This window comes from Amphiprion ocellaris, chromosome 20 (genome assembly GCF_022539595.1).
Source record: "Amphiprion ocellaris isolate individual 3 ecotype Okinawa chromosome 20, ASM2253959v1, whole genome shotgun sequence".
NCBI lineage: Eukaryota > Metazoa > Chordata > Actinopteri > Pomacentridae > Amphiprion > Amphiprion ocellaris.
The window spans coordinates 28,489,574-28,516,870 of NC_072785.1; the positions used below are offsets into that span (position 1 = coordinate 28,489,574).

At 37.1% G+C, this 27,297-nt stretch overlaps 1 protein-coding gene across 8 annotated transcripts in view; it reads left to right on the plus strand.

Annotated features, from left to right (window-relative positions):
- fgfr3 (fibroblast growth factor receptor 3) overlaps positions 1 to 27,297 on the plus strand; it is a 116,792-nt gene that overhangs the window by 16,888 nt on the left and 72,607 nt on the right. For all 8 annotated transcript variants that reach the window (XM_035956008.2, XM_035956012.2, XM_035956007.2 and 5 more), the window contains exon 3: positions 24,532 to 24,795. In XM_035956008.2, coding sequence (XP_035811901.1) covers positions 24,532 to 24,795 — 264 coding nt within the window. The remainder of the gene's footprint in view (positions 1 to 24,531; positions 24,796 to 27,297) is intronic.

Genomic DNA, 27,297 nt, shown 5'->3' on the forward strand with positions numbered 1-27,297 from the left:
AAAAAATCTAGATTTTTTTTGTGGATGTTCTTAAGAAAGCTTTTGAACATTTCTTTTTTTTCCACCAAAAATGTTCAAAGATTTCCCAAAATGTCGAAAATGTGGACATCAGAAGTTTCACTGTGAAAATATATTTTTTTCCACATTTTCAAACTTTAAAACGGGTCAATTTTGACCCACAGGACGACATAAGGGTTAAAGGACGGCAGAGTTTCCCTGTGTTTTTGTGTGGTCATTTTCCCTTCAGATAGAAAGTGAAGTGTGTGTCGTTTCTCGAGGTGTGTGTGTGTGTGTGTGTGTGTGTGTGTGTGTGTGTGTGTGTGTGTGTGTGTGTGTGTGTGTGTGTGTGTGTGTGTGTGTGTGTGTGTGTGTGTGTGTCTGTGTGTGTGTGTGTGTGTGTGTGTGTGTGTGTGTGTGTGTGAGGTCATTGACCCCCCGCCTTCCTCCTGGCAGAGACTGTAAATGTCAGCAGGGGTTGTTTGGGTCATTAGGAGTCTCGTTAAAACGGCGGCATTTGCAGATTTACGCTCAGCTCCACACTTCACACTGTCATCTCTACCTCTTTTTGTCTCCTTTTCTTTGCCAGATTTTATTTTTTCCACCCTGAAACACTCCCTCCTCTCCCTCTCTCTCTTTCTCTCCTGCATTTACAGGCTCGAGATTTCTGTGAAAGCACACATTTCCTGGCATAAATCGATTAAGTTTCACCCTTATTCTTGTGTTTTTAATGTATTCGAGCAGGATGTTTGTGTCTTTCGCTGTCCTGTCGCAGCAGAGGGGCTTTAAGCTGCCTTACTGCCCCTCTAGTCCCTTCTGAAGCCCCTTTCAGACATGAAATAAGCAACATTGCCGGTTTTATCAGTCTGAAGTGAAGGCATTCTGTCATGCAGTAAAGGTTTTACTACATGCAGTTTTTACAGAATTCCTTCATTTACGCAGCGTTTAATTCCAGTTTGTCAAAATGCATGAATAGCTATTAATGCCACAGCAGCCAGTTCTGCAGTTCAGACTTGTGTTGGCTTGAAAGTAATAAAATAATCTTACTAGAGCTGATTTAGTGACATTGGTGTTATGATTTGTATGGAAAAGTGAGCAGAGCATTCATGTAGAAAAGTCTTCCTTTCCTCAAACTTACAAAAAACCCCCAAATTTTTCTCTATCCAGTGATTCAGACATGATTTTTACAGATTGCTATCCAGCAGGCTTAATAGAAAGCTTTTATTTATTTTCAAAAATCTGCAGTTTTTGTGATATTCTTCTGGCAGCTTCTTCAGCTCCAACTTTATCTCCAAACATATAAACATTAACCACCAGCGATGCTGTCAGATAATGTGTTCAAATAAGAACAAATATCTGTAAAAATAAATAAATAAATAAATAAATAAATTGTTGATTTAAATATGGTAATTTTATGGTAAAAGGTTTTAAAACAATGAAATGCATTATTGTATTGAATTTGTTGATTCCCAAAGAAAAAGGAAAAAATTGCCCAGCCTTATTTTTTTTTTTACAGTCAACATGCAAATTAATAATTTATTTGCGTGAATTGTCTATTTATTTTCTGCGATTTAACAAATATCTGTAAAATAATGATTTATTTATTATATATAAATTTAACAATACAGGAGAAATCTGTATAGTAACACTAAATTATCAAAAAAAATTACAGCTAAAAACTGTTAAAATTTTTTTACTTGAAGCTGAAATGTCCAGTGTTTACCTTCAGTGAAAATAACAGCAAATATCTGTAAGATATATTTTTAATTTTTTATTGTTGCTGATTTAAATATGTAAAGAAAAACTTAAATTTTGCAGTAAAAAAAATTTAAAATACAAAATAATATCTGAAAAATATATTCATTTTTTCCTATAAAAAATATATAAATGTAAATAATAAAAATATAATAACAATAAACAAATAATATAAATCGAATTAAAAATAACATATGTTTAAATCAGGCAAAAAATGACCAAATTTAAACAAGAAATTACAACTAAAAACGATGAACAAAACAGAGATTTTTTTTTTTTACAATGAAGCTTTGCTCTCAACATGTTAATTAATACTATTGTCTGTACTATTTTGCTTATTTTTAATTTTTTTTTTAAACAAAACAGGAAAATCTGTGTAGTAAATGTATTTTTTCCAAAAAACTACAGCTAAAAACTGTTCAATTTTTTTTGCAGTGAAGTTTTGCTCTCAACATGTTAATTAATACTTTTGTTTTTGCTATTTTGTGTTTTTTTTTAATTTGACAAAACAGTAAATTATGTGTAGCAATTACATTTTTTCCAAATAATTACAGCTAAAACAATGTTGGTTTTTTTTTTTTTACAGTGAATCTTTGCCTTCAGCAGCAAAGAAATAAGCTATAGCTGAACTTTAACACTTCATCACTTGTCAGAAAGTTTAAAATCCCAAATCTTTCCACTTTCTAAATACACCCTCTTCAGGCCATGAATTCCCTCCAGTCCTCAGACTCTGAATCCTTTAATAAATCTGGTTGGAAGAAGCATGTATTTTACATGAGTAATGTCGGCCACAACTACAAATTGCTGATGTTGCTTTGCCCTGATAAAGCAGCATGTTTCCAGCCCTAAAGAGCCTCTCCAGTTTGCACATTTGGAGCTTTTTCCTGGAGTACGGCGGCGGCGTTATTTACCGAGCAGCTCTCCACATCGCCACCCTTTAATCATCCTATTATGCAAATGAGTCTCCTCCATGTGTGGGCTTAACATGGCTTTCTGGAAATTGGATCGTTCATCACAACTTGAGTGTAAAGTTGCTGCGATCTTCTTCTTCTTCTCCTGCAGCAGCAGCGATACGAGTGCTCATTCCCCTGGCAACATTATCAGGAAATCTTTTGGCAAGCGTGGGAAGCGTGCCGGCCAAACAAGCTTTTGGAGAATGACGATTTGTCGAACAATGGCTGCTCTATGCTCAGTCCATCAGGCACTTAATCCGGCAGACACTTTAGACACTTTTCTGGATGGGAATTAGACACTAAACACGGCTAAGAGTCCCGTTTAACAAGGGATTTCCAGCGACTCATCGTCACCTGCGTTGGAGTTTCTGATTGAACCTGCGGAGTTCACATGCCGAAAACTCATCAGCAGCTTCTAAACATGTCGTGCTTCGTGTCGTCTGAGCGCATTGTGCATTAAAGAGGCATTACCGTCTAGACACAGTGTTTTTCCAAGGATAACACACACAAAGTTGAGCAGAAGTAGAAGGGAAAAAAGCCGGTTGCTAAGCAAAATGTTATTAAAGGGTTTTCATATCAGATCTCAGTCTGCAGTTTAAATTGGTTGGATTGGATCATGCTAAACTACAAAACAAAAAGCGTCTTTATGTTTGAGGACCAGCGGCTGGGAAGGTCCTTCTCTGCACTTTGCTGCTTTTCATCGTCGCTCTTATCTCCTCATCTGTTACTACAGGGTGTGAAACGCTGTCACAAGTCAACTGGAGTTCTCAGGCCGGAGTTAACCCTCTGAACTCTGAACAGTTTCTGGGCGCTTTTTGTCACATTTTTGCTCAATATAAAGTCCTGCACCTCCAGAATTTTTTTGTTTTTTACAGAATGTGGTTAAAGTGAACGATTTATTTTTTGTGGATTTTTAAACAAGACATGTAGAATAAAGCATAGATTTGGTTGCATTTTGTAATGAAACCATACATCAAACTTGAAAATCTGAGGATTGTTCTGATTTTTACAGTTTCTGAATGATAAATACTGTAATTTGATGATTTTTCTATTTTAAGATAACATGTCTGGTTATTAGATGCCTATAGATATATAACTACTTACATTTTAAACTTGTTTCCATACTAGTCTCCTATCTGCTTTGTGTGAACACAGCCTGCAGTTCAGCCGATTCGTCGCTGAATTTTTGTCATGTGACTGTTGGTCACTGCTGAGTCATGAATGGTTTCTTGGTTACGCTGAAAAGTGCAGAATTTTTTGTTTTTTACAGAATCTGGTTTGAGCAAATGGTTAATTTTGGTGAATTTTTAAGTAAGACATTGACAGTGATTTTGATTAAATATAACGATTTTAAGCTATGATTTAGCAATTTTTCCAGATGAAACCAGAAGTTACATTTGATACATTCAAGGACTGTTGGAAAGTTGAAAATCCAATTTTTCTGTTTTTCCAGTTTGTAGCTCTGTTAAACGGTTTAATTTTAGTGATCTTTTAATTTTTTTTTTTTAATATAACATGCTTTTTGCTGGTGCATTTTAGGTTCCATAGTGTTAACTGTCCACATTGAGTGGATCTGCAGGAACCGACTGTAGATCAGTAGGTCATTTTCAGCCGACGGCCTTCGTACGAGCCTCGTCTGCAGGCCACAGCCATGTATGTATTAATACACCTCATTAATGCCCTTTGAAAGCCTCTGCACACCGCTGGATGAATTATGGATGAAAACACCACCCTGTCTGTGTGTTCTGCTCACGTCTAACCTCCACCTTCTGCAGTCAGGTTTTTTTAACTTTCTGAGCACACACAGACTCTACAAACACCTTCACTCTATCCATATATGTGCTTCTTTTTTTCTCCATGGGTCTGAGGCCCTTTGATGGTGCCGTGTTGGGCTTGTGTCGGCCTAATGTTGCCTCTGCAGCACGTTCCTGCTCACCTGAGCTCGTCTTCTGGCTCGGTTCTCAGCTGACAGTGGCGCTGACTTATGGAGGCTTTTTAATTACGAAACTCCCCTTAAGGAAATTGTTGAGATACTTGAGAGATAAGAGCGATGTGGAGCGAAACAAGAGGCTCGTTGTTTGGAGGCAGGAAGAGGTTGAAGCTGTCAAAGGATTTTCATAATATAGAAAAAAATGTTGTTTGAACTTCACTGCAGAGTATCAACACTATATATAGTATACAGTATGTACACTATACATAATATGCAGTTTATACTAGATAGATAGACAGATACTTTATTAATCCCGAGGGAAATTCAAGTGTACAGTATATGTAGTATGTACACTTTATACAATATACAATATGTACTATATACAGCATCATAGTGATATACAATATACATTATATACAATATGCAGTATATTCACTTTACACAATATACACTAAAGTATACACATTATATACACTATACACTATATACACTCTATACCATATATGCTATATATGCTACATATACTATATAGGATATATAATATATACACTATATACATTATGTGCAGTATACTCTGCATACACTATATATATATACACACACACACACACACACCTCTATATATATATAAATGTAGTGTGTGTATATGTATGTATATATGTATATATATATAGTATATGCAGTATACAAGATATGCAGTATATACACTGTAAACAATATGTATACTATATACAGTGTATGATATATGCAATATACAGTACATAAACTATATATAATATACAATTATACACTATATGCAGTATACTCTATATACACTAGATAGAATATATATACCATATGCAATATATACTCTATATGCAATGTACAATATATAACAATATATACAGTGTGTACTCTATATGCAATGCAGTATATGCACTATACACAAGATACATTGTATACTATATATATATATATACATATATATATATATATATATATATATATATATATACATACATACATATAGTATACAATGTATATTGTGTATAGTGCATATATGTGTATATATATACATACACTATATATATATATATATATATATATATATAAAAAACAAAATTGTAAAATACTAGTAATTTTAAAAAAAATTATTACAGTTAAAAACTCTGTTTTGTGTAAACACTGCTTGCAGTGCAGCTGAATAATTTCAGATTTTTTTTCATGTGAGTGTTGGTTGTGGGTGAGTCTCTAATGGCTTCAGGGTTGCATGAAAGAACAGAGAATTTTTTGTTTTTTACAGAATCTACTTAGAGAAAAAGTATTTTTGGCAAATTTCTAAATGCCACTTTAAGTTCACATTTGGTTCAGTTTTCAGGCTTAACTGTGCTTCAACATGACAGTTGGAAATCTGTACTTTATTTGTTTTTACTGTTTCTCACTCTGATAAATGGTGTAAAATTGTTATTTCCTAAGATAACCTTCAAACCTGCAGGTGCTAGCATTCACTGATTGGTTTGTTTGTTTATATAGAAGAGAAAGAAAAGTGCATATTTAGGTGAATTGAACTGCCTTCAGTAGAAATTGTAGAGGATTTGTCTTCCACTCTTCATTCACAAGAAGCAGCACACAAACAAAAAGCAGACAACAGGCGAGTAAACAGAGTTTAAGTTGGTGATGGAGGTGAAATAACAGAGCAGAGAAAGTGTTCCGTTAGTGTGAGGAGGACAGAGCGGCTCTGGACCATCTCTCCTGGTCCCGCTCTATTTGTGTGTGTTGGACTCCTTTCAGCTCCACACACAACCTGCCATCTGTTTGCTTCTGCCAGCAACAAAACACACTGTTCCAACGGCGCTGGCTCCGAGCTCAGACGGTCTCCGGCTAGAAAACACGTTTAAACGTGCTCAGAGTGTCCTGGCCGCGTTCTGCAGTCGCCATCCATCAGGACCATCCAGCCGGAGAATAAAAAACACCATCAGACGCTCGATTAGTGGCACTGAAGCACTTAGACCAGTAGGAAAGAAGCATACTGGGAAGAATACAAGACAGAAACACACAAATATTACAGTGTGCAGACTTTACATAGTGTTGTCTGTCTGTCTCTTATTCTGAACGTCCACTAAACAGAATCAGTTGTCTGGTTCTGCTGCAGCACATTTCCATTTCTGTGAATGAAGGCAGAGCAGCAGACTGTGTGTAGAAGTGTGTGTACTATGTGTAGAAGTCTGTGTGTGTCTTTCATCTCCTTCTTCCCTGTCCTCCTCTTCTCCTCTTCATCCCTCCTTCTTCTTCTCTCTCCTCTTCGTCCAAACACCTTTTCACACATCTGTTCACTCAGTCTCTTCATCATCTTCGTCATCGTTCTCGTCTCACTAAATTTAAATCAGTTGAGACTTTAGTGAAGCAGATTTGTATCAGATAAAGGTTGGATCAGGTCATTATTAGAGTATAGAACAGAATGAGATCAACATCACTGCAGTATGAACTAGTACACTAAGCAGTATTTACACCATATACACTGTTGTTTATACACTGTATGCAGTATTTACACTATGCTCCAATATTCACCGATATATATTTGCATACATCACTATTCTACTGTATTACTGTTTCTTTTTGTTTCTTTCTTGGTCTTTCTTTGTTTCTCTCTTTTCTGTTTGTTTGCTTGTTTCTTTCTTTTTCTTTCTTGTCTGTTTCTTTCCCTCTTTCCTGTTCTTTCTTTCTTTCTTTTCTTTCTTTCCTTCTTTCTTTCTTGTCTGTTTCTTTCCCTCTTTCCTGTTTCTTTCTTTCTTTCTTTCTTTCCATCTACTATCTATTCTTTCTTTCTTTCTTTCCCTCCTCAGTAACGATGTGTCGTCGCCCTCACATGAGCTTCATTTAAATCTCCTCTACATCATCGAGCCGGGCAGCTGACACATCTAATATTGAAACCAAACTCCCTCCTTCCTCCCCCCTCCTCACCCCTCGACTCCCCCCTCGTGTTATTTTGCCAGGAGAGCTAAAATAATAAACCCTTGTGCCGTCTGCGGAGCGTAATGGAAGCCTTATTCTCTCTGGAAAGAAGAGAAAGAGACTTCTGGCTGACAGTAGACTCCACTCCGCTTTTGGTTGTTTTTTTAAGACAACCGACGTCAGAATGTTTTTCAAAACTCCCATGAAATGTTATTTTTTGACTGTGGTGTCTCTGGTAATTGGCTGCATTTTTTCCTGGTGTGACAATGTTGCCGAACGCCGCTTTATCTGCTGCGTGTCGCCACAAAGGCACAATCAAAGGAGGTTATTTTAGCTCTGGAACAGCCCAGCTTCGTGCTTCTGCTTTCTGAATATTCCTACAGATCAAAGGCCACTTCTGGCTTCATCTGGTGCGAGACATGTTTGGTGCATTTTCCCTGCAAAATAAACAACAAATGAATGAATCTGACACGACCTTTGTCAGCTTCTATTACTACCAATAGTTTTAGTTTTTTGACACCAGTTTTCCACAACAAAGAGCTCCGATACAACCAACAAGGAAGCAATGCAGAACAAATCTAAATACTGAATAAATAAATCAATACTGTACTCAGCAACTGCGGTACTGATTTGTCCAAAACTGTGCACACTCATGGTTCTTCAACAAAACTTTGCATTCAATAAACATCTTCCAAAAAGGCCCAAGTCTGCCCACTGTAATTCTATGAACTGCAGAATTCTCTCCTGGCTTAATGTGATTTTTAAAAAATCGCCAAACTTCCACCTTTTTTCAAAGTAAGAAATTGTGAAAACTGAAATATTTCAGAGATTTTTGTCTTTCTGACAGTCTTTGAACTACTAATGTGTGACCTGCAGTTCCATTGGGAAAATTAGGCAAATCTGAGTTTAAAATACACCTTTTTTGTCCAAAATCAGTTTATTTTGCATGTTTCATCTAAAAAACTGCCAAAAATAAGCTTGTTTCTCTGTCATAAACTAAATAAATGTGCAGTTTTTGGTGCAACTATGAAGCTAATTATGCCTCAGATGTGACCAACTGTCACAAGGCAGAAATTCAGGGACTTTTTTGGCTGAACAAGGTTGAACTGCAGGCTGTGTTTCTGTTGAACACATAGGAGGCAAGCCAGTAGTTCTATGAACTCCAGAATTCACTAATGGCTTAATGTGATTTGCAAATCGCAAAAATTCCACCTTTTATGAAAGCAAGAAATTATAAAAACTGAAATATTTTAGAGATTTTCATCTTTCTGACAGTCCTTGAACTACTCATGTGTGACCTGCAGTTCCATTGGGAAAATTAAGCAAATCCATGCCTAAAATCACATTTTTTTTATCTCAATCTGTTTGTTTTGCACATTTCTTTTAAATATTCTCTGTCAAAACCTCAGATGTGATCAACTGTCACAAGGCAGAAATTCAGGGACTTTTTGGATGAACTAGGTTGAACTGCAGGCTGTGTTTATACCAAACACATCGGAGGCAAGTAAAGAAACAAATTGAAAATGTACATCACAGCAACTGCGAAAACTGCAATAATTGAGGGATTTTCATCTTTCTGAAAGTCCTTGGCCTACTCATGTGTGACATGCTGTTCCATTGACAAAAAATTGCCAAAAATAAACTGGTTTCTCTGTCAAAAACTAAAAAAATCGGCAGTCTTTGGCACAACTGTGAAGCTAATAATAACTCAGATGTGACCAAGTGTCTTTTTGGATGAACTGGGAAGAACTGCAGGCTATGTTATACAGACCAGATATGAGACAGGTATGCAAGCAAATTAAAACAGGTCAGTAGTAAAATATTTACAGTATGTAGAGCCAGGAGACATGTTTGAGTTCTCTCTACTTCTAGTCCTGGTTGTTCTGTTTCCATAGAGGTGCCGGACTTTATATTGGAGTGAAAAATGAGCCCACAGTGAAGGAAAAAAGTCGGATTCGGAGGCTTAAATGAAAGTCTGTAATGACTAGATGTGTATTTGATTCATTAGTGACAGAAAATGAATCAACTGGGTAGACATAAGGTTAATTATATCAGTTTTTCCACTGAGTAAATCTGGATAAAGTAAAGATTTTTGCTTTTTTCCCCCGTTTATAATATGAGATTAATTTCACAGACATATTCTGGTTCTCATGTTCATCTGCAGCCTGGAATAATCGACCATTGAGCCGCTTTACTGCAACAGTTGGGAGTCAAGTGCTGCTTTTTGCTCGGTGTCACGCCGACGTCGGCTGAATAAGGAAGCAGTTGTACATTTTCATGTGTGTGAAGTGCTTTACTGTTGCACTGAGCTGCTTCAGGAAACTCCCATTGACTCTCTAATGAATGGAAAAGCAGGACTGTAGTGGAATGCATACAGGCGCCGTCGCCACGGTTACTGAAGGGGTTACTATAGATACAGGTACCTGCAAGGCCCGGCTAACTAATTAGCAATGCTAGCAGTCTCAAGTTGATTACTGTAGATTTTAAAATAAGTTGATTTAAGTTATTTTAGCGTTGATCCTCTGTAGTCAAAGCAGTTTCTGGACATTTTTTTCCACATTTTCCCTCAGTGTGGGCTCAATTTTCACTGCAATATAAAGTCCTGCACCTCTACCAGTGTGTAAATGGTTGATTTGTCTAAATTAAAAAAAACAAAAAAAAACTAATGCTAACTTCAGCAGATAAAACTGAAACTCTTTGTATCATTAGAAATCCTTGTGTCCAAGTAAGTATATAGATATATTTTTGTAATTTAGGTGAACCGACACTTTAACCCTTTGGGCCTGTCACATTTTACTTCCTGTAGGCTCATTTTTCTCTGCAATTTAAAATTCTATACCTCTATAGAAACAGAACAACCATGGCAAGAAGTAGAGAGAACTCATAAGTGTCTTTTGTGAAGTTTAACACAATTAAAATGACCTAAATCATAAAAAAGAAACGAAAGTTAAATTTCTTTGATTATTTATTTAATATTAATTGAAAAAAGCCTGTAATCAACATGTGCAACATTTTCCAAATGCCAACAGATGTTACCAAGACTGGAAAAAAGGTTTCTACACCATACTATAGATATTTTACACTTTGTTATTTAATTTTTTTTCATGTTTGTATCTTATTTGCTCTGCTCTGAGTAGACACAGCCTGCTGTTCAGCTGAAAAGTACTGGAATTTTTGTAAAGTCCCAGTTGGTTGCAGCTGAGTTGCTAATGGCCTCTTGGTTGTGTCAAGAGGTGCAGAATTTTTATTTTTTACAGAATTTGGTTAGAGCAAATAGTTAAATTTTGGCAATTTTATAAATGAGACATGTCGCATGAAGGGATTTTGATGAAATATCCCAGTTTGAGGTGAGATTTGGTTGTTTCGGTTTGGTCGTTCTTTCTGTTTTTATGGTTCTGGCTCCGATAAATGGTTTAATATCTGTGTTTTTTTTTTAAAAAAGAAGGCGTGCTTTTCATTCCCAGTGGCAGGTTTTAGAGGTTCAGGGGGTTAACGCTGCTTCTTCAGGCCTCTCTGTGTCCAGGATGTGCTGCTATAGATGTGTCGGGACAACTGTGCTGCAGTTGTTCTTCCCTCCAAACAGAGGCTCCTCTCTCTGGGCTCGAAGTGGATTCAGGTCCTGGAGGGAGGGATGATGGGATTAGAGGCTTTCCTGCTCCTGCCCTGCTCTCACAAGCAAGCACACTTTAACAGTCCTTCATTCAGGAGCTCCGCCATGTTCGGACAAAAACCTGCAGGGGGGGAGCGACATCGACGCTCTCTGGGACTCGATTTTACTCATCAGGTCAGACTGAAAACAAAAACAGGAACAGAGAGGAAGGCAGGAAGGAGGTAGACGTTGGGAAGAAGGTTCAGGAGGCTTTTGTGGCGGCTGCAGGTGATCAGAAGCACATGGACCAACAGTAGAGGTTAGACTGTCCCAGCGCTGTAATAAACGGCATCGTAAACAGGGCAGTAAACGCTCCGACGTCCCGCTGATCTTTACGTGGACCGACCGCCTCCCCCTCCTCGCATCAGATAGTTTTACAAATTCATGCTGCAAAGTTTGGGATTTACTGTAAAGGCTTGATTTGTACCGTAGTAATTAGAACGCCAACCCCGATCGAAGGGTTTGAAAGGCACGGTGTTTCTACAAAATCTGGAAAATTACTACATTTATCAACAAGAAGCTGGAAAAACAGAAAGATTTTGATTTTTCCGGAGGTCCTTGAACTCAACATATGTGGGAAACTGAAATCGTTAAAGCTAAAATTATAATATTATATCAAAATCACTTCATTCTACATAGCTTATTTAAAAAATTGCCATAAATAAATCATTTGCAATAATCAGATTTTGTGAAAAACTAAGAATTCTCCACTTTTTTTTAATCACAACTGTGAAGTCATTAGTGACTCAGCTGCAGCCAATAATCACGTGACAAAAATTCAGAAACTTTTTGGGTCAATTGGGCTGATCTGCAGGCAGTGTATACACAATAGAGCCAATATGGTGAGAAATTAAAAATATAAATATTAAAATATCTCTAGTATGTAGTCACCTTTCTTCCCCATTAACGGTTACATTTGTAGGCAACTTGGAAAATGTTGTACATCGCTGATTACGGGTGATTTTTCCACCTCCTCGCATCAAATACAAATTCATGTTGAAAAGTTTGGAATTTACTCTAAAGCCTTGATGTAAAAAAATAAAAAATAAAGAATCTGCTCAAATCATGACTCTTGGTTAAATATCTGAACCTTAAAACCCAAAAGACATGATGCTTTTATAAAAAAAAATCTGCAAAATGACACCATTTAACATCCAGAAGCTGTAAAAACAGAAAAATTCTGTACTTTCCTGAGGTCTTTGAACTAATCATCTGAAATAACTTCATCTGCAGGAACAGCCATTGTAGACATGACTAAATAGCCTAGAAAAGGAGAGAATTTTGAGGGGTTTTACAGAATTTGAGTAGTGAAAAAAGTTATTTTTTTCAATTTTTCTCAGCAATTCTCCATATGACACCTGTAGAATTAAGTATTTTTGATGAAATATTAGGATTTTAAGGTGAGATTTGATGGATTTTCCAGATGAAACCGCACATCAAAGTTGACGAGTTTGAGCTCTACTAGAAAGTGAATTTTATGAAGATTTTTTAAATTTTTGTAGTTTCCAGCTCTGATAAATGGTGTGATTTTTGGCAATTTTTAAAAAACGTGACACCTTTCACGCCCACCAGTTTGCTTTGAGGTCAATACTTAACATACAAACATAACTTTATCAGCAGTAAAAGCCACTGTAGCAATAAATAAATAGCCTCAAATAAGAAAAAAAAAAACATATATCTATCTCTATCCCAACCTGCTGCTGCACGATCAACATGTGAATTCTTTATACGACACAGAAAAAGTTCAGAAAAAGCAGCAAAAAGTTGTGTTTTCCAGCTCTCACCCGAATTTCAGCATCTTCTGACCCCAGTCGTTTCCTTCGAAGTCGAACTTTCCTGAAGGATCGATTTCCTCCCGTGATCTTCACCTCTGCTGTCCGCGTGAAAGGAGAACATCTAGAGAACTCCTAAAGCCGCCTTGTAATCAGATTGGTTCCTCCTTGGCGTGATTATGTTGTCCGGTGGCCTCACACACACTTCACCCTGGCTTTTTTTTTTGTTTTGTTTTTTTATGTGGGGTGTTTCCAGCTTCTTCCACACGTCTGCTGAATTGAAACTAGGCCAGTTCGTCTTTGGAATGACAATTACCAAACCAGGGCCCTATTCTGAGGCCGGCGGGGGGGGTTGATGATGAGGAGGGCGATGAAAAGGAGGCGATTGGACGCCGCCAAGACGTACAGTAGCTTCCGATGCTCGTTAGCCAAGCAGAGGGGGAGGCAAGGGGGGAGGCGGGATGTTTGGAGGCGGCGTCCATCTTTAACTTGATGGTTTTTTTCAAGGGGCTCTTTTGATCAGGATGGCGGAGAATAGAAGCAACAAGCTAAAGGGAAAAGCCTCCCTCCCTCCCTCCCTTCTCCTCCTTGATCTCCACCAAACCATCCCCTGGCCTCCCCCCTCCGTCTCCCCCAGCCCTCTCTCTGGCGACGGTGTGAGGTTGTCAGGCCGGCCCAGATTAGCTTCATTGTCCCAAGGTATTTACATCCGGCCAAACCATATTAAACAGAGATTAGGTTTTTTTTTTTTTGCTGCACATTTTTAGAAAAAAAAATACAAAAAAAAGAGGAGGGAAAAAAGGAAGAAGAAGGAGCTGGATTTACAGGAAGGGAAATGTGGCGCTGCTTGTTTGGGGATCCTGTTTGAAGGTCATGTGATGCTGGCAGGGAGTTCTGCCAAACGGTTGGTAGCCGGTGGCAGCTTTTTTTTTTTTTTTTTTTTAGCAGAGGAAGCAGAAGTAAAAGAATCTGTTGGCGGGATGCAGCGAGCAGACGGCTGCTGTGGACGACACGATGCTCTGAAGCCTCCAGATAGTTCTGGACACGAGGAATCTGTGGGTTTTGTACAGGTTTTAGCTCACTGTGGGCTAGTGTTTCACTACAATATAAAGTCCTACACCTCTATGGAAACAGAACAACCATGACTGAAAGTAGAAATAGCTCAGAGATGTGTTCTGTGCAGGATGATTCAGTTATAATAACATAAATCATGAAAAAAATCATTTAATTTGCTTCCATACTCATCTTCTGCCTGTTCTGTGTAAACACTTTCTACAGTTCAATCCAAAAGTTCCAGAATTTTTCTCACGTTATTGTTGGTACCAGCTGAGTCACTCATGGCTTCTCAGTTGTGCTGAATTACACAGAATTTTTTGTTTTTTGCAGAATCTGATTAGAGCCAATGGTTTATTTTTGGCAGGTTTTTAATAGGTTTATTAATTTTCTATAGATGTTGGATTTTGTTTTTTTTACTCCAATATGAGGTCCTGTACTTCTATGGAAACAAAACAACTATGACTAGAAGGAGAGAGAACTCAGAAATGTCTTTTTTGCAGTATGACCAAGTTATAATGGCATAAATCTTAAAAAATAAGAAGCAAAAATTTCTTTTTTCTGTGATTTTCTTGGATTATTTATGTCACAAATATTGCAAGAAGCTGAAACCAACCAGTGCAACATGTTTCAACAGCTGCCCACAGGTGTGTTACCAATACTGCAAAGACGAAGGCTGACTCTACATACTATAGATATGTTACTATTTACATTTTTAATTCGCTTCCATGTTTGTTTCCTGTCTGTATCTGTATAAGCACTGCCTGCAGTTCAAACCAGTTCAGCTGAAAACTTCCTGATTTTTTTGTTAAGCGACTGTTGATCTCAGCTGAGTAACAAGTGACATTCCAGTTGGGGCGAGAAACACAGAATTTTTGGTCTTTGACAGAATTTCTTTTGTGCCAACGATTTATTTATGGCTATTTTTTTCATGACACGTGGAAGAATGGGATTTTGATGAAATATCCTGACTTTAAGCTTAGATTTGGTTTTCTGTCATGTATGGGTCAGGGACTGTTGGAAAGTTGATTTTTTTCTGTTTTACTGTTTCTGGCTCTGATATTTTAAAAAGATAACATACTTTTCAAACCAACTAGTAGGTTGTGGAGTTCAGAGGGTTAAATTAATCACCTACTACTGCAATAAAAGTCAAAATCCAGTGATTCAAGCTTCTTAAATGTGAATATTTTCTGATTTCTTTGCTCTTTTATGACATGAAACTGACTATCTTTGGGACATTGTGGACAAAATGAGGCATTTAAGGACATTTTCTTGGGCTAATCAACATTTTTAAGCTTTTATTTATAGACCAAACAACCGAAAATTAAAATATTTGCTAGTTTAGTTGAATATATTCAGTGGTTTTGTTGATTCTGTCTTGTTTAGTCTTGTGTGTTTTAGTGAAGAGTGTGCATCGTAAATTAATCTTATTTAATCAGATAGCAGAAATGATTATAAACTGAAATTTGAATGCGCTAAACTCACATTTTTCTTGAGCTTTGAGCTGTTTACATCCATGCAACACGTGCAAACCAAGCAGTGTGGAAGGTACTTGCTCTAACAGAATAAAAGCAGTCGGGTCTTTTTCAGTAGTGGAAGCAAACAACTAATTACCTGCAATAAAAAAGGCCATTTGTCGCAGAATTGTTTGCAGCACATGTTGGAAAGCAGGGCCTGTCGTATTATTAGCTAAGTGCAGCGAGGAGGAGGAAGAAAGGGGAGCTTGATAAAGATAAATGTCTCGGCGGCCCATCTGGAATCCATCACTCCGAGCAGCAGATCTGCTGGGGAGAAGGTATGTGCCGCCACTTTTCCAGCAGACTCAATAAAAGGACCTGTTAAGCCCCTGAAAGCAGCACCGTCCTGTAATCTGGTGCTGTTTACGATCCTTCTCGCGGCCTGTTAGAACGTGTGGACGCCGGTTTATGCAAAGCAGCTCGGCGGGAAAAAGAAGAAGAAGAAGATGTCACAGAAATGGGATCGTAAATCAACCCGGCAGGACGGTTGAAGGATGAAACTTTTCTGCGAGGACGAAGCTCTGGAGCAGAAAATGAGTTTATCAAAGTGCCACAACAGCGATGTGAGAATCAGAACATATCCTCGTCAAACACCCAAATACACAAATGTCTTATTTTACCTGTCTGTTAAGGATCTAATCTGGATTCAGAGACTCAGATTTGGACTAAATGTTCCCATTTTCACCTCATTTAAACTATTTTAATTCTCTAAAATATCATTATTTTACAGATATTTGCCAGTATTTGCTGCAAAATCTGTCAGTTCCATCTGCACACATCTAAATATTTTTTTCTGTGATTTTACCATTATCTTTATTTTAGTGAAACAGGTAAATCTGTAAAATAGCATCTTTTTAAAATGTGAAAATCTGCATCAAAGACTTAGTAATACCAGAGTGAAAATTATATTAAAGAAATGTTAAAAATACAGAAAACTGTGTGACAGACTAGCCTGGCAAATTTTGCACCAAATAATGACAAATATCTGTAAAATAATGATATTTTAGAAAAGTAAAATACAAGAAAACTGTGTCATTTTAGAGTTGAAAAACTAATTACTTTTACATAATGTAGTATATATATATTTAACATTTTTTTAATATACAGATTTTTAAAATTATTTTGATGTTTATATACAGATTTTTAAAAAAATTTATACAGATTTTTAAAAAATATTTCTATATACAAATTTCTAAAATTTATTTTCTTTATGTACAGATTTTTAAAATTATTTTTTATATACAGATTTTTTTCACTTTTTTCCAATCAACATATAAATTAATATCTTTTTCCTGTGATTTTACTATCAATTACATTTATTTTAATATAACAGGGAAATCTGTAAAATAACAAAAAAGTGAAAATCTGGCTGGGGGACTCAAATTTGGAGTCAATTTTTTTACATTTTCACTTCATTTAAACCTTAAACCTCAAAAACGTAGTCATGTCAGAGTGAAAAATATGTTCAAGAAGTGTTAAAAATGCTTAAAACTGTAATATCCACATTAAAAATCAATTTTTTTAGATGCAAAAATAGTTGTTTTACCACGTGTAAATCTAAAATTACACGGTTTTCATGTATTTTAATTCCCTGAAATATCACTATTTTACAGATAATTGCCATTATTTTCCATTTTTAAAGCATTTTCTGCAAGATTTTGTTCATTACATCTGTGCTGAGGTCTTTTTCTCTTTCTTCTCTTTTTAACTGATTGTATTTAAATCTCTGTGAAACATTGTGAACCTGCAGCGCTAAATAAAAGCTTCCAGTCTGGTCTGAACATCTAGACCTTCCTGCTGCTCGCCCGTCCGGTGCAGCATGTTGGCGCTATCGGCCGCCTGCAGCGAGTGTTTGCCAGTTTGTTGGAGCAACTGTAGCCGGAAACCTGCAGCCAGCTGGAAGCAATGTGTGATATTAGCGAGCGTGGACGGCGGTGCGTGTATCTGTGATGGCAGGCTGGACGGTCACTCCATAAATCAGGAGGCCCCTCCATATCATAACAAACAGCCCTTCACAATAAAATAAAATCCGTCTTTGAGATGCTGCCGTCCGTTAAAGCGCCGCTCGCAGGACTCCATCTTTTCTGTTGCGTCTGAAGAGGTTTATTTATCCTCCACAAACTTCTGCAGGGGCCAGCGGGGATGAAAAGGCCTCTTTATGTGGGAAGCCTTTCCTCGCCGGCCTCTTCAGCACACTCCCACAACGAGCTGAAGGACAAGAAGGAGCGGACGAACCACGTTTATGTCCCACTTTAATCCAAGTTACTCTTTACTTTATGCATTTGGCAAATCTTCAAGGACGACCAGGAGGAGTTTACTTGTTGATTCGTGTGTTTTATTGATACACAATCCTACTTTTCAGGGTTTTTTGGGGTCACAGAGGTCAGATTTCAACATGCAGACACTGGCCCTTTGTGCTTTATTAGTGCAAGTGAGGCCCTGTTTGTTTTTAGCCCTCTGAACTCACATTTTTACTCACCGTGGGCTCATTTTTTACAGCACTACAAAGTCCTGCACCTCTATGGAAACACAACAACCATGTCAAGAAGCAGAGAGGACTTAAAAGTGTGTTTTGTGCAGATTTGAAAAGTTCTAAAGCCACAAATCATAAAAAAGACAAGACAAGAATTAAAATTCTTCTATTATTCATTTTTTAAAAATTGAAAAAACCCAGAATCATCATGAACAATACTAATTAAAGTGCCCCCATGTGTTATCTATGTTAGAAAAAAACATGGTGGCTCCACATATTGTTAATATTGTAATATTTGCATTTATGATTTGTTGCTACCGCTGTCTCCTATCTGTTCTGTGTAAACAGTGCCCGCAGTTCAAGCTGAGAAATCTCAGATTTTTTGTGAATTGACTGATGGTCACAGCTGAGTTACTAATAGCTTTTCAGTTGCACAGAAGAGCACAGAATTTTGAGCTTTTTACAGAATCTGGTGAGCATAAACTGTTTATTTTTTGATGAATTTTTAAATGAGACATACAGAATAAAGTGAATTCAGCTGAGATTTGGTAATTTGCAAAGTTGAAAACTCCTAAATTTTTGTTCTATTTTTACAATTTCTGGCTCTGATAAGTTGTGTATTTTCACATTTTTCCAAAGATGACGTGCTTTCTAAATGCTTAGATGGGTTTTGGAGTTCATAGTCTCGAGCTGTCAATAGATTTCAATGGACTTGGATTGGATAATTATCTCTGAGCTCTAAGTTTTTGGTGAAACATGCGTTTCATTTTTTTTAATTCCAATGTAAAATCCTGCACCTCTGTGGAAACAGAACAACCATGACTAGAAGTAGAGAGAACTCGGAAAGGTCTCCTGTGCAGTTTAACACAATTATAATGCCAGGAATCACTGAAAAAATAAAAAACGAAAATTGAATTTCTTAGTTTAACTATTTAGCAAAAATGCAAATAACCTGGAATCGACATTTACAACCTTTTTCTAAGTTTCCACAAGTGTTCCAAACACTCTACATGCAACAGTTTTTTTTTCAGGAGATACTTTTTTATTCATTTCTATTCTTGTCTTCTTTCTGCTTTGTGTATACACAACCTGCAGTTCAACCTAGTTAGGCCAAAAATTCCTTGGATTTTTGTCCTGTAGCTGTTGGTTGCTGCTAAGTGACTAAAGGCTTCACAATTCTGCTGAAAAGTGCTGATTTTTTGGTTTTTAACAGAGTTTGATGGGAGGTAATAGTTTATTTTTAGCAATTTTTTAAGAGATGAACTTAGTTCAGCTGAAAAATTGTTGATTTTTTTTGTTGCGTAACTGTTGGTTGCAGCTAAGTCACTAAGGCTTCACAGTTCTGCTAAAAAGTGCAGATTTTTTTTGTTTTTTACAAAATCTGGTTGGAGCTAATGGTTCATTATTGGTGAATTTTTAAATGAGACATGTAGAATAAAGTAAATTAAGCTTAAATTTGGCTATTTCTACCAGTCAATCAACCTAGTTCATCCAAAAAGATTCTTCAATTATTGTCACTCGACTGTTGGTTACAGATGAATCAGTAATGGCTTCACAGTTCTGCTAAGGAATGCAATTTTTTTTGTTTTTGACAGGATCTGGTTAGTGCAATTGCTTTATTTTTGGTGAATTTAAAAAGAGACCTGTAGAATAAAATGACTTTGATGAAATATAACTTTAGGCTTGAATTTGGGTCATTTTTCCAAATAACTTACTGTTCAAAAAACTAAAAAATCCTTCAATTCTTACTGCTTTTACACTTTCTTGCTCTGACAAATGGTGTAATTTTACAGTTTCCCTCTAAGATAACTTGCCTTTCTAAGCCACCAGTGTTTTTGGGGGGTTCATAAATATGTTCCTAATACAAAGAGCTTGTTCTAGCGGAGCCTCGTTGCTGCTGCAGCTCATTCATCGCTGCCAGAGGAGGCTGTGCTCGAGTGCTCGGCCTCCATAAAGCCAAAATGAGCTACGAGTCTCTGGAGATTATTATATCTACCCCATAAAGCCCAATTCCCCATGTTTAAGAGCTGAAGATATTCTGCGGTCTATTTTCGCCGTGTCTTTTCGCAGTGACACACAAAGGTAGCGCTCCATTCATGCTGCCTTTGGATTTATGCGCTGTTGAATCGCTGTTTTTCTTCAACTGAATGGGCCTTTTTGTCTTAACAAAAAGTGCAGTAAATATCGCTGTCAAAGCGGGAGGCCACGCGGAGAGCTGCGCAGCCACTCTATGAACGTTATTTACTTAACATCGGCCCGATTTTTAATGGAAGTAATAAGACGGAGAAAACAATTCACAATTCATCTGCCCCATTTAGACCCGTAGAAGAAATATAGCGAGTTTCTTTGTGCCACTACATTCATTTATTGGTTGTAGTTGTTGGGAGCTTTGCATGTTTTGGTTTTATATCAAGACTAGATGAGATCCATGAGCTGGTTTGGTGATTTAGAGTTGCAAAAAACAATCATTTGCATCATCTATTAATCTGTTCTTGCTTAATTCATTTGGCGTTTGGGTTATAAATGGTCAGAAAATGGTGAAAAATGATGACAAATGTCTTGTTTTGTCAAAGAGGTTCAGTTTATGGTCATAGAGGAGGAAAGAAACTGGAAAATGTTCACATTTTACATGCTAGAATCAGAGAATTTCAACTTTTATTTCAAAAGCTCGTGATTAATTTAACCCTCTCAGTAAGAAAACACAGCTTCAGGTTTGGAAAGCATGTTTTCTTTAAAGCGAAAATAGCAAAATGAAACAATTTTCAGTGTCAGAAACTCTGAAAATATCAACACATTGGAGGGATTTTCATCTTTGTGATGGTCCTTGAACTTCCCATCCATGAAGTGCCATTTCATTGAGAAAATAGATCAAATCGAAGCTTAAATTTGTGATATTTCATCAAAAACCTCATTCTTTTACACGTCCAATTCACCAAAACCTGCTTGTGGGTTTGAAAGGCATTTAATCATTTCAATGAATTGCCAAATTTCCACCATTTATCAAAGACTCAAACTGGAAAAAACAAAGAATCTCTGGGTTTTTCAATTTTATGATGGTTTGACGCACCATTCAGTCTCATTCACCAAACCCTTCTTTCAGGTTTTAAAGTTTTAAATTTTACACCATTTATCAAAGCCAGAAACTGTAAAAACTGAAAGAATCAAATTTTCAACTTTGTGAGGGTGTTTGTTGAAAAACTTCACCAAATCTAAGCTTATTATTGTGATATTTCACCAAAGTCTCTTTATTTTACATGTCAAATTCACCAAAATCAGCTTTGAATTTTAATAGGCATCTTATTCTTTCATAATTTGCCAAAATTTAACCATTTATCAAAGCCAGAAACCGTAAAAACTGAAAGAGCCAATGGGTTTTCAACTTTGAGATGGTGTGCATTGAAAAACTGAATCGAGTCTAAGCTTGAGTTTTTTATATTTTACAATCTCTGCATCTGTTATTCCACCAAAATCAAAATTGAAAGCAATGTTGTTTTTTTAATGCCAAGTTTAACTCATTTATTAGAGCCACAAACTGTAAATACACAAAGAATCACTGGTTTTTAGACTGTATGATGCGTGAGGCATTGTTTGGTCCAAAACCTGAGCCAAACCTAAGCTTCAAACTGTGATATTTCATCAAAATCTCTTTATTTTACATGTCAAATTCACCAAAAGCTACTTTTCATTGCCAAAATACACCATTTTTCAAAAGCACAAACTGCAAAAATGGAAAGAAACATCAGATTTTCTGCTTTGTGAGGGTGTGTGTTGAAAAACTTCACCAAAATCTAAGCTTAAAGTTATAATATTTTATTAAAATCACTTTATTGTGGATGTTTTATTTGCAAAAAATGCCAAAATAAACCATTTTCAATGTAGAGATTCTGCACAAAACTTGTACATTTTGATCTCCTTGGGACAAACATGAAGCCATTAGGGGATATAGTGATTGGACTGATGTTCTCATTGGGTACATTTACTAATTTAGTGTATCTCCATGGTGATTTGAGTGTATTTCTGATTGTGTGGCTCAGTTTCGGAGTACAATATGCCGTTCATTCAGACATATTTAAAGTGGCAGCGTTACCTTCTGGCTCCACAGCTGCAACCTCTCGCTGAAGGAACTCATCTATAATTCAGAGAGCCGATTACGTATTCCCCGTGAAGATTGTCTGGTCTGGGCCGCTGCTGGTTTCAACCTTGGCTCTAATCTCAGGTTTGAGGCTTGGTTCACCGCCTGTCAGCGTCTCCGCTGGCCTTTTCCGGCGGGTCAATAGTGGGTGTATTTACCGTCATAAATCACCTCATTCACTGTTTCCCAGCGTGGGTGTGAGCGCCAACAGGACTTTTTTTTTTTTAAACACGTGAAAGCGTGCACGCATCGCTCTGAGTGTCCTTGCGTACGTCATGAATGGTTACCAGGGCAACCGGAGCGGAGATGTGTAATTGAGGTCTGAGTCCGAAGACGCCTCCGGTTTAAAGGACGAGAGGAGATGCGAGGGGAGTTTTTTTTGTTTCTTTGAGGCCTGTAAATGTGGATTTTTCAGATTTTTTTTAGTTGGACTAAATGAGCTGATGTTTGACTGGGAGTCCAGTTTTTTGGCATATTTTTGTAAGAGACATGCAGAGTAAAATGATTTTTGTTGAGCCATCACAATTTTTTTTAGGCTAATTTTGAAGACATTCATAGAGGATAACATAATTTTAAGCTTAAATTAGGGTCATTTTTTTTCCCAGATATCCATAGATTATTTGCTCGTAGACTGCTGGAAAGTTGAAATTCCAATCAAATCTGTGTAAACACAGCCTGCAATTCAGCTGAAAATTCTTCAATTTTAGCCTCATGATAGTTGGTCACAGCTGAGTCAGTCATGACTTCATGTTTGTGGCAGAAAACACAGGATTTTTAGTTTTTTACAGAACCTAGTTATAAAAAAAGGTTTGTTTTTGGCAAATTTTTAAATAAGACATGTAGAATATAGTGATTTTGATGAAATATCTCGATTTTAAGTTTAGATTTGGTTGCGTTTTCTCACAGAAACACCTCATTCCAGATGAAGAGGAACATTGAAAAGTAGATAATTCAACAATTGTTTTTGTTTTCACGGCTTGTAGCTCCGATAAATAGTGTAATTTTGGTGATTTTTTTAAAAAGATAACACAACAATACTGGTGTTTGTTTCTCCGGATTTTTGAATCCTCCAGTTTTTTATTTCCACACAGCCCAGATCTGTCATCTTCTTCGGGATTCTTATCTCCCTTCCAGAGGCAAATTAGCTGACGAGCAGTTAAATCTGCAGCAGCGCATCTTTGTTTACCCGAGTTTACTTCTTAATTACCCCGTGAAGGAGGAAAATGCAAAATGTTAAACCTCTAATTAGTAGAATTCTGCCGTTTCTACCTGCAGATGAAGAGGTGGTTCAGATTTTACGGGTAGTTGTGTGTGGATTGACAGTTTTTAAATGAGTTTTCATGCAAATTAAGGATCATTTAGTGAATAAAATGTCATATTTTCATCCTCAAATGTCTTGTTTAACCAAACAAAAACTCCCCAACCACAACAGAGTTCGCTTTCTAATCACGCTGATGGAGATAATTAAATTCTGATTGTTCTTATTATTGATTGCGATCATTCATTATCATACATTTGGTGTTTTGGTCTTGTTTGTTTTTCCTTAGTAATTGATAGATGTTTTTGTGTGTTTTGTCAGGTTTTCATTGATGCTTTGGCATTATTAACTTTGATACCAATTAAACAGATTACATTTTAAAAAATAATTAAAATAAATTTGCTTTGGAGAAGTGAAGAGAATGATAAATGTGTTTTGTGTTTTCTGTCATATTTGGAATATTTTTATTGATTTTTTTTGGGGGGGGGGTGATAAAGACCTAACTTTCATGCCAAAAAAAACAAATTAAATTGAAAAAAAAAACTCCATTGAACTTTGTCCAAAATAACTGAAAAAATGGTCCAAACTTATTAGAAATTTTCCTAAATGATTAAAAATGTGTCCAGATTGACCAAAAAAAATGTTGAAAATGATTTCACATCTTTCAAAATGTTTCCAAGTAAACATAAACTCAAAAAGGACTGAAAAAAGGACGTGAAATTCATCTGAAAAACTTCAGAATTTGTCCAAAACTACATTTACAATCACAACTTTGGAAAAGAAGGAGGCACAAAATGATGCACATTATTTAAATTAATTCTTTTCTTTTATATCCTTTGGAGAAATTCTGATAAATACAAATGATTCTCATAAATCAGCTGCATGTTTATATTACAGATGAATATGAGCACAGAAAAGCTGAAAATTCATCTTGTTTTGTGGTTTCTCGCTATGATAAATTGTTTAATTTTGTTGATTTTTTTTTTCTTGTTTTCGGGTTCAGAGGGTTGAATTAGAGTCAACTAATAAAATCCAGCATGTATTTTGATGTATTTCAACAGAACATTGTTCTAATAAGCCGCTGTTTTCTTCTTCTTCTGTTTGTGTCCAGACTCTGTGTCCAGCGAGACCGCCTTCCTGGAGGACTATGTTCTGGGGATGGGCGACACCCTGGAGATGTCATGTGACCTGGAGGACCACTCGGAGCCCGTCGTCTGGTTCAAAGACGGCGCCGGACTCGTGCCGAGCAACCGGACCCGGCTGGGCCAGAGGATGCTGCGGATCATCAACGTGTCGTACGAGGACTCGGGGGTTTACTCGTGTCGACTCGCCCACAGCAACACGCTGCTCAGCAACTACACCATCAGGGTGACAGGTGAGAGCAGCTGTACTCTGGTTTTTACTGAATATCTCACAGCCGCTGGAAAATACAGGCAACATATGCATTACAAGGATAACTCCTGCTACAGTACAGCTAAAGAATGTAAAGATAAAGGCTTTTTAAATGCTCTACTGCTGCACACAACTCCTCATGGCAACAGTCATGACATAAATATTTATGCAGGGGTATATAAATCACTATTTAATCCTCTGAACCATTAAGGAGCTAATTTTTCACTGTAATATAAAGTCTTTCACCTCAGTGGAACAGAAAAAGCATAAAGAAGGAGACAGAACTTTAAAAAAAAATCTTTTGTGCAGTATAAGCTTACAATGCCATATACCATTAAAAAAAAACTTATTTTCCAAAAAAATTGGAAAATAAACAGTTTAGACCACATTTTACCAAGTGTTACCAATACTAGAAACAACACTGTTGTTCTGTATGTTGAAGATAATTTACTACTTACCTTTTATATTTGTTTCTGTTCTTTTCTACTTCCTGCTGTGTGTAAACACTGCCTGCAGTTCAACCCAGTTCAGCCGAAAAGTTCCCCAGTTTTTGTCATGTCACTGTGTGTCTCTGCTGGGTCACTAATGGGTTTTTAGTTTTGCCAAAGAGCACAGAATTTTTTGTTTTTGACAGAATCTAGTTAGAGCAAACCCTTTAGTTTGCTCTAATTTTCAGAAATTTGGGGAATTTTTTGCTGAATTTTTTGATTTTTTTTTTTCAGACAAGGAAACAATATTTTTTTGGTGCCTGTAAATGACTACAACAGGAGGGTTAATGCCTTCAGGGCTCACGCTGTTACATAAGAGTTAGCTAAAGAAACTGTTCCATTTGTCTGAAATCTGAAAATGTGGGAAGAATGTAAGAATGTAAACCAAACTTTCAGCATCGTTGCCCTTTAAATGAGATAGAAAACTCACAACCTGTGAATTTCTGAGGTAGAAACCGACACTGCAGTGCCTCTGAAACCCGACCTGCCTCTGAGTTTCTGCTTCTCTGACGGACTCAAAGTGTTTGCTATCAATAAACAGTTAAAGCGGCGATGTCTCAACATGACAGCTTCTTTATGAGGCTTCACAGGAAAACAGTGAAGGCTCAGCTCAGGAGGAAACTTCTGTTCTACTCTCCTGCTGCCAAGCTGCACACACAAACCTGATTCCTCCATCCTGATGCTCCGTCAGAGGTGAAATTCATTATGAGTTTTAAGCGTTCAGCAGAGCTCTGGTAGGAATGCGGGGAGGCGTGGTGGAGGTCAGAAGGGAGCAGGCATTAGTTTAAAAGCCGGCCGGCGTTTTCCCCCCGTAAAACTCGTGGACACCAGCTGAGACTGTTATTGACAACTAATTAGAAAGCAATTAGCTCCAAACATTTCAGCATTGAAAACAGATGGGATGGCAAGAAATGAGAGAGTTCCAACCCTCCCACCGCCTCCTCCTCGACGCTCTCGCACAGATGCAGGAGTTTGGCTGCGAGCCGGCGCAGAAAATGGCCTTTTCCAGGTCTGATCAGAGGTGGACGGCTTCTCCTCCCTGGACCCGCAGTGCAAATCAGCTCCAGACGGCAGGAGGAACAAACCACCTCGCCACGCTGCATTCTGCTTTAAAATCGGACTTCTTCTCGCTTTGAGCAAATACATAAATAAAGAGAGATAACTGAATCCGCCTGCAGTGCCGCTCAATACGTCTCTGGAGTTTAAACCACACAGGAACAAATTCATTGCAGACATTTTGTATAATTTTTGCATGTCTGTATAACTCGAGAAATCGGACTTTTTGCGGTGGCATGTGCACCAAGTACCTGATAATTTTTTGGCTTTTACAGATTCTGAGTTGTGGAAACGTTTGTGTTTTTTGTTTTTTTTTTTGGCAGTTTTTTAAATGATGCATATAGATTTAGGTAGCTTGGAAGAAATGCCACAGTTTCAAGCCCTGATTTAGATCATTTCCAGGTGGAATGAGGCGTTCGAGGAATCCAGTTCAAATGCAGCTGAAAATTGTGTAAATACATGATGTGAACACGGCCTGCAGTTCAGCCAAAGATTCATCAGTTTTGGCCACATGACAGTCGGTCACAGCTGAGTCACTCTTGGCTTTGTGGTTGAGGCAGGCAACACAATTTTTAGTTTTTTACAGAGTTTGGTTATAAGAAAAGCTTTATTTTTTGAAAAATTTTCAAACGAGACGTAGAATAAAGCGATTTTGATGAAATACCACGATTTTAAATAACTCGAGAAGTCGGACTTTTTGCAATGGCACGGTAATTTTTGGCTTCATGTTTGCACAGATCATCTCAGAATTTTTTGCCTTTATAACAAATCTCATTTGTGGAAAAGGTTTATTTTTTGCAATTTTTTGAATGATGCATGTAGAGTTAGGTGTTTTGGAGGAAATATCACAGTTTCAAGCCCTGATTTAGATCATTTCCAGGTGGAATGAGATGTTCGAAGATTGTCGAAAAGTTGAAAATCCGGTTCAAATCCTACCAAAC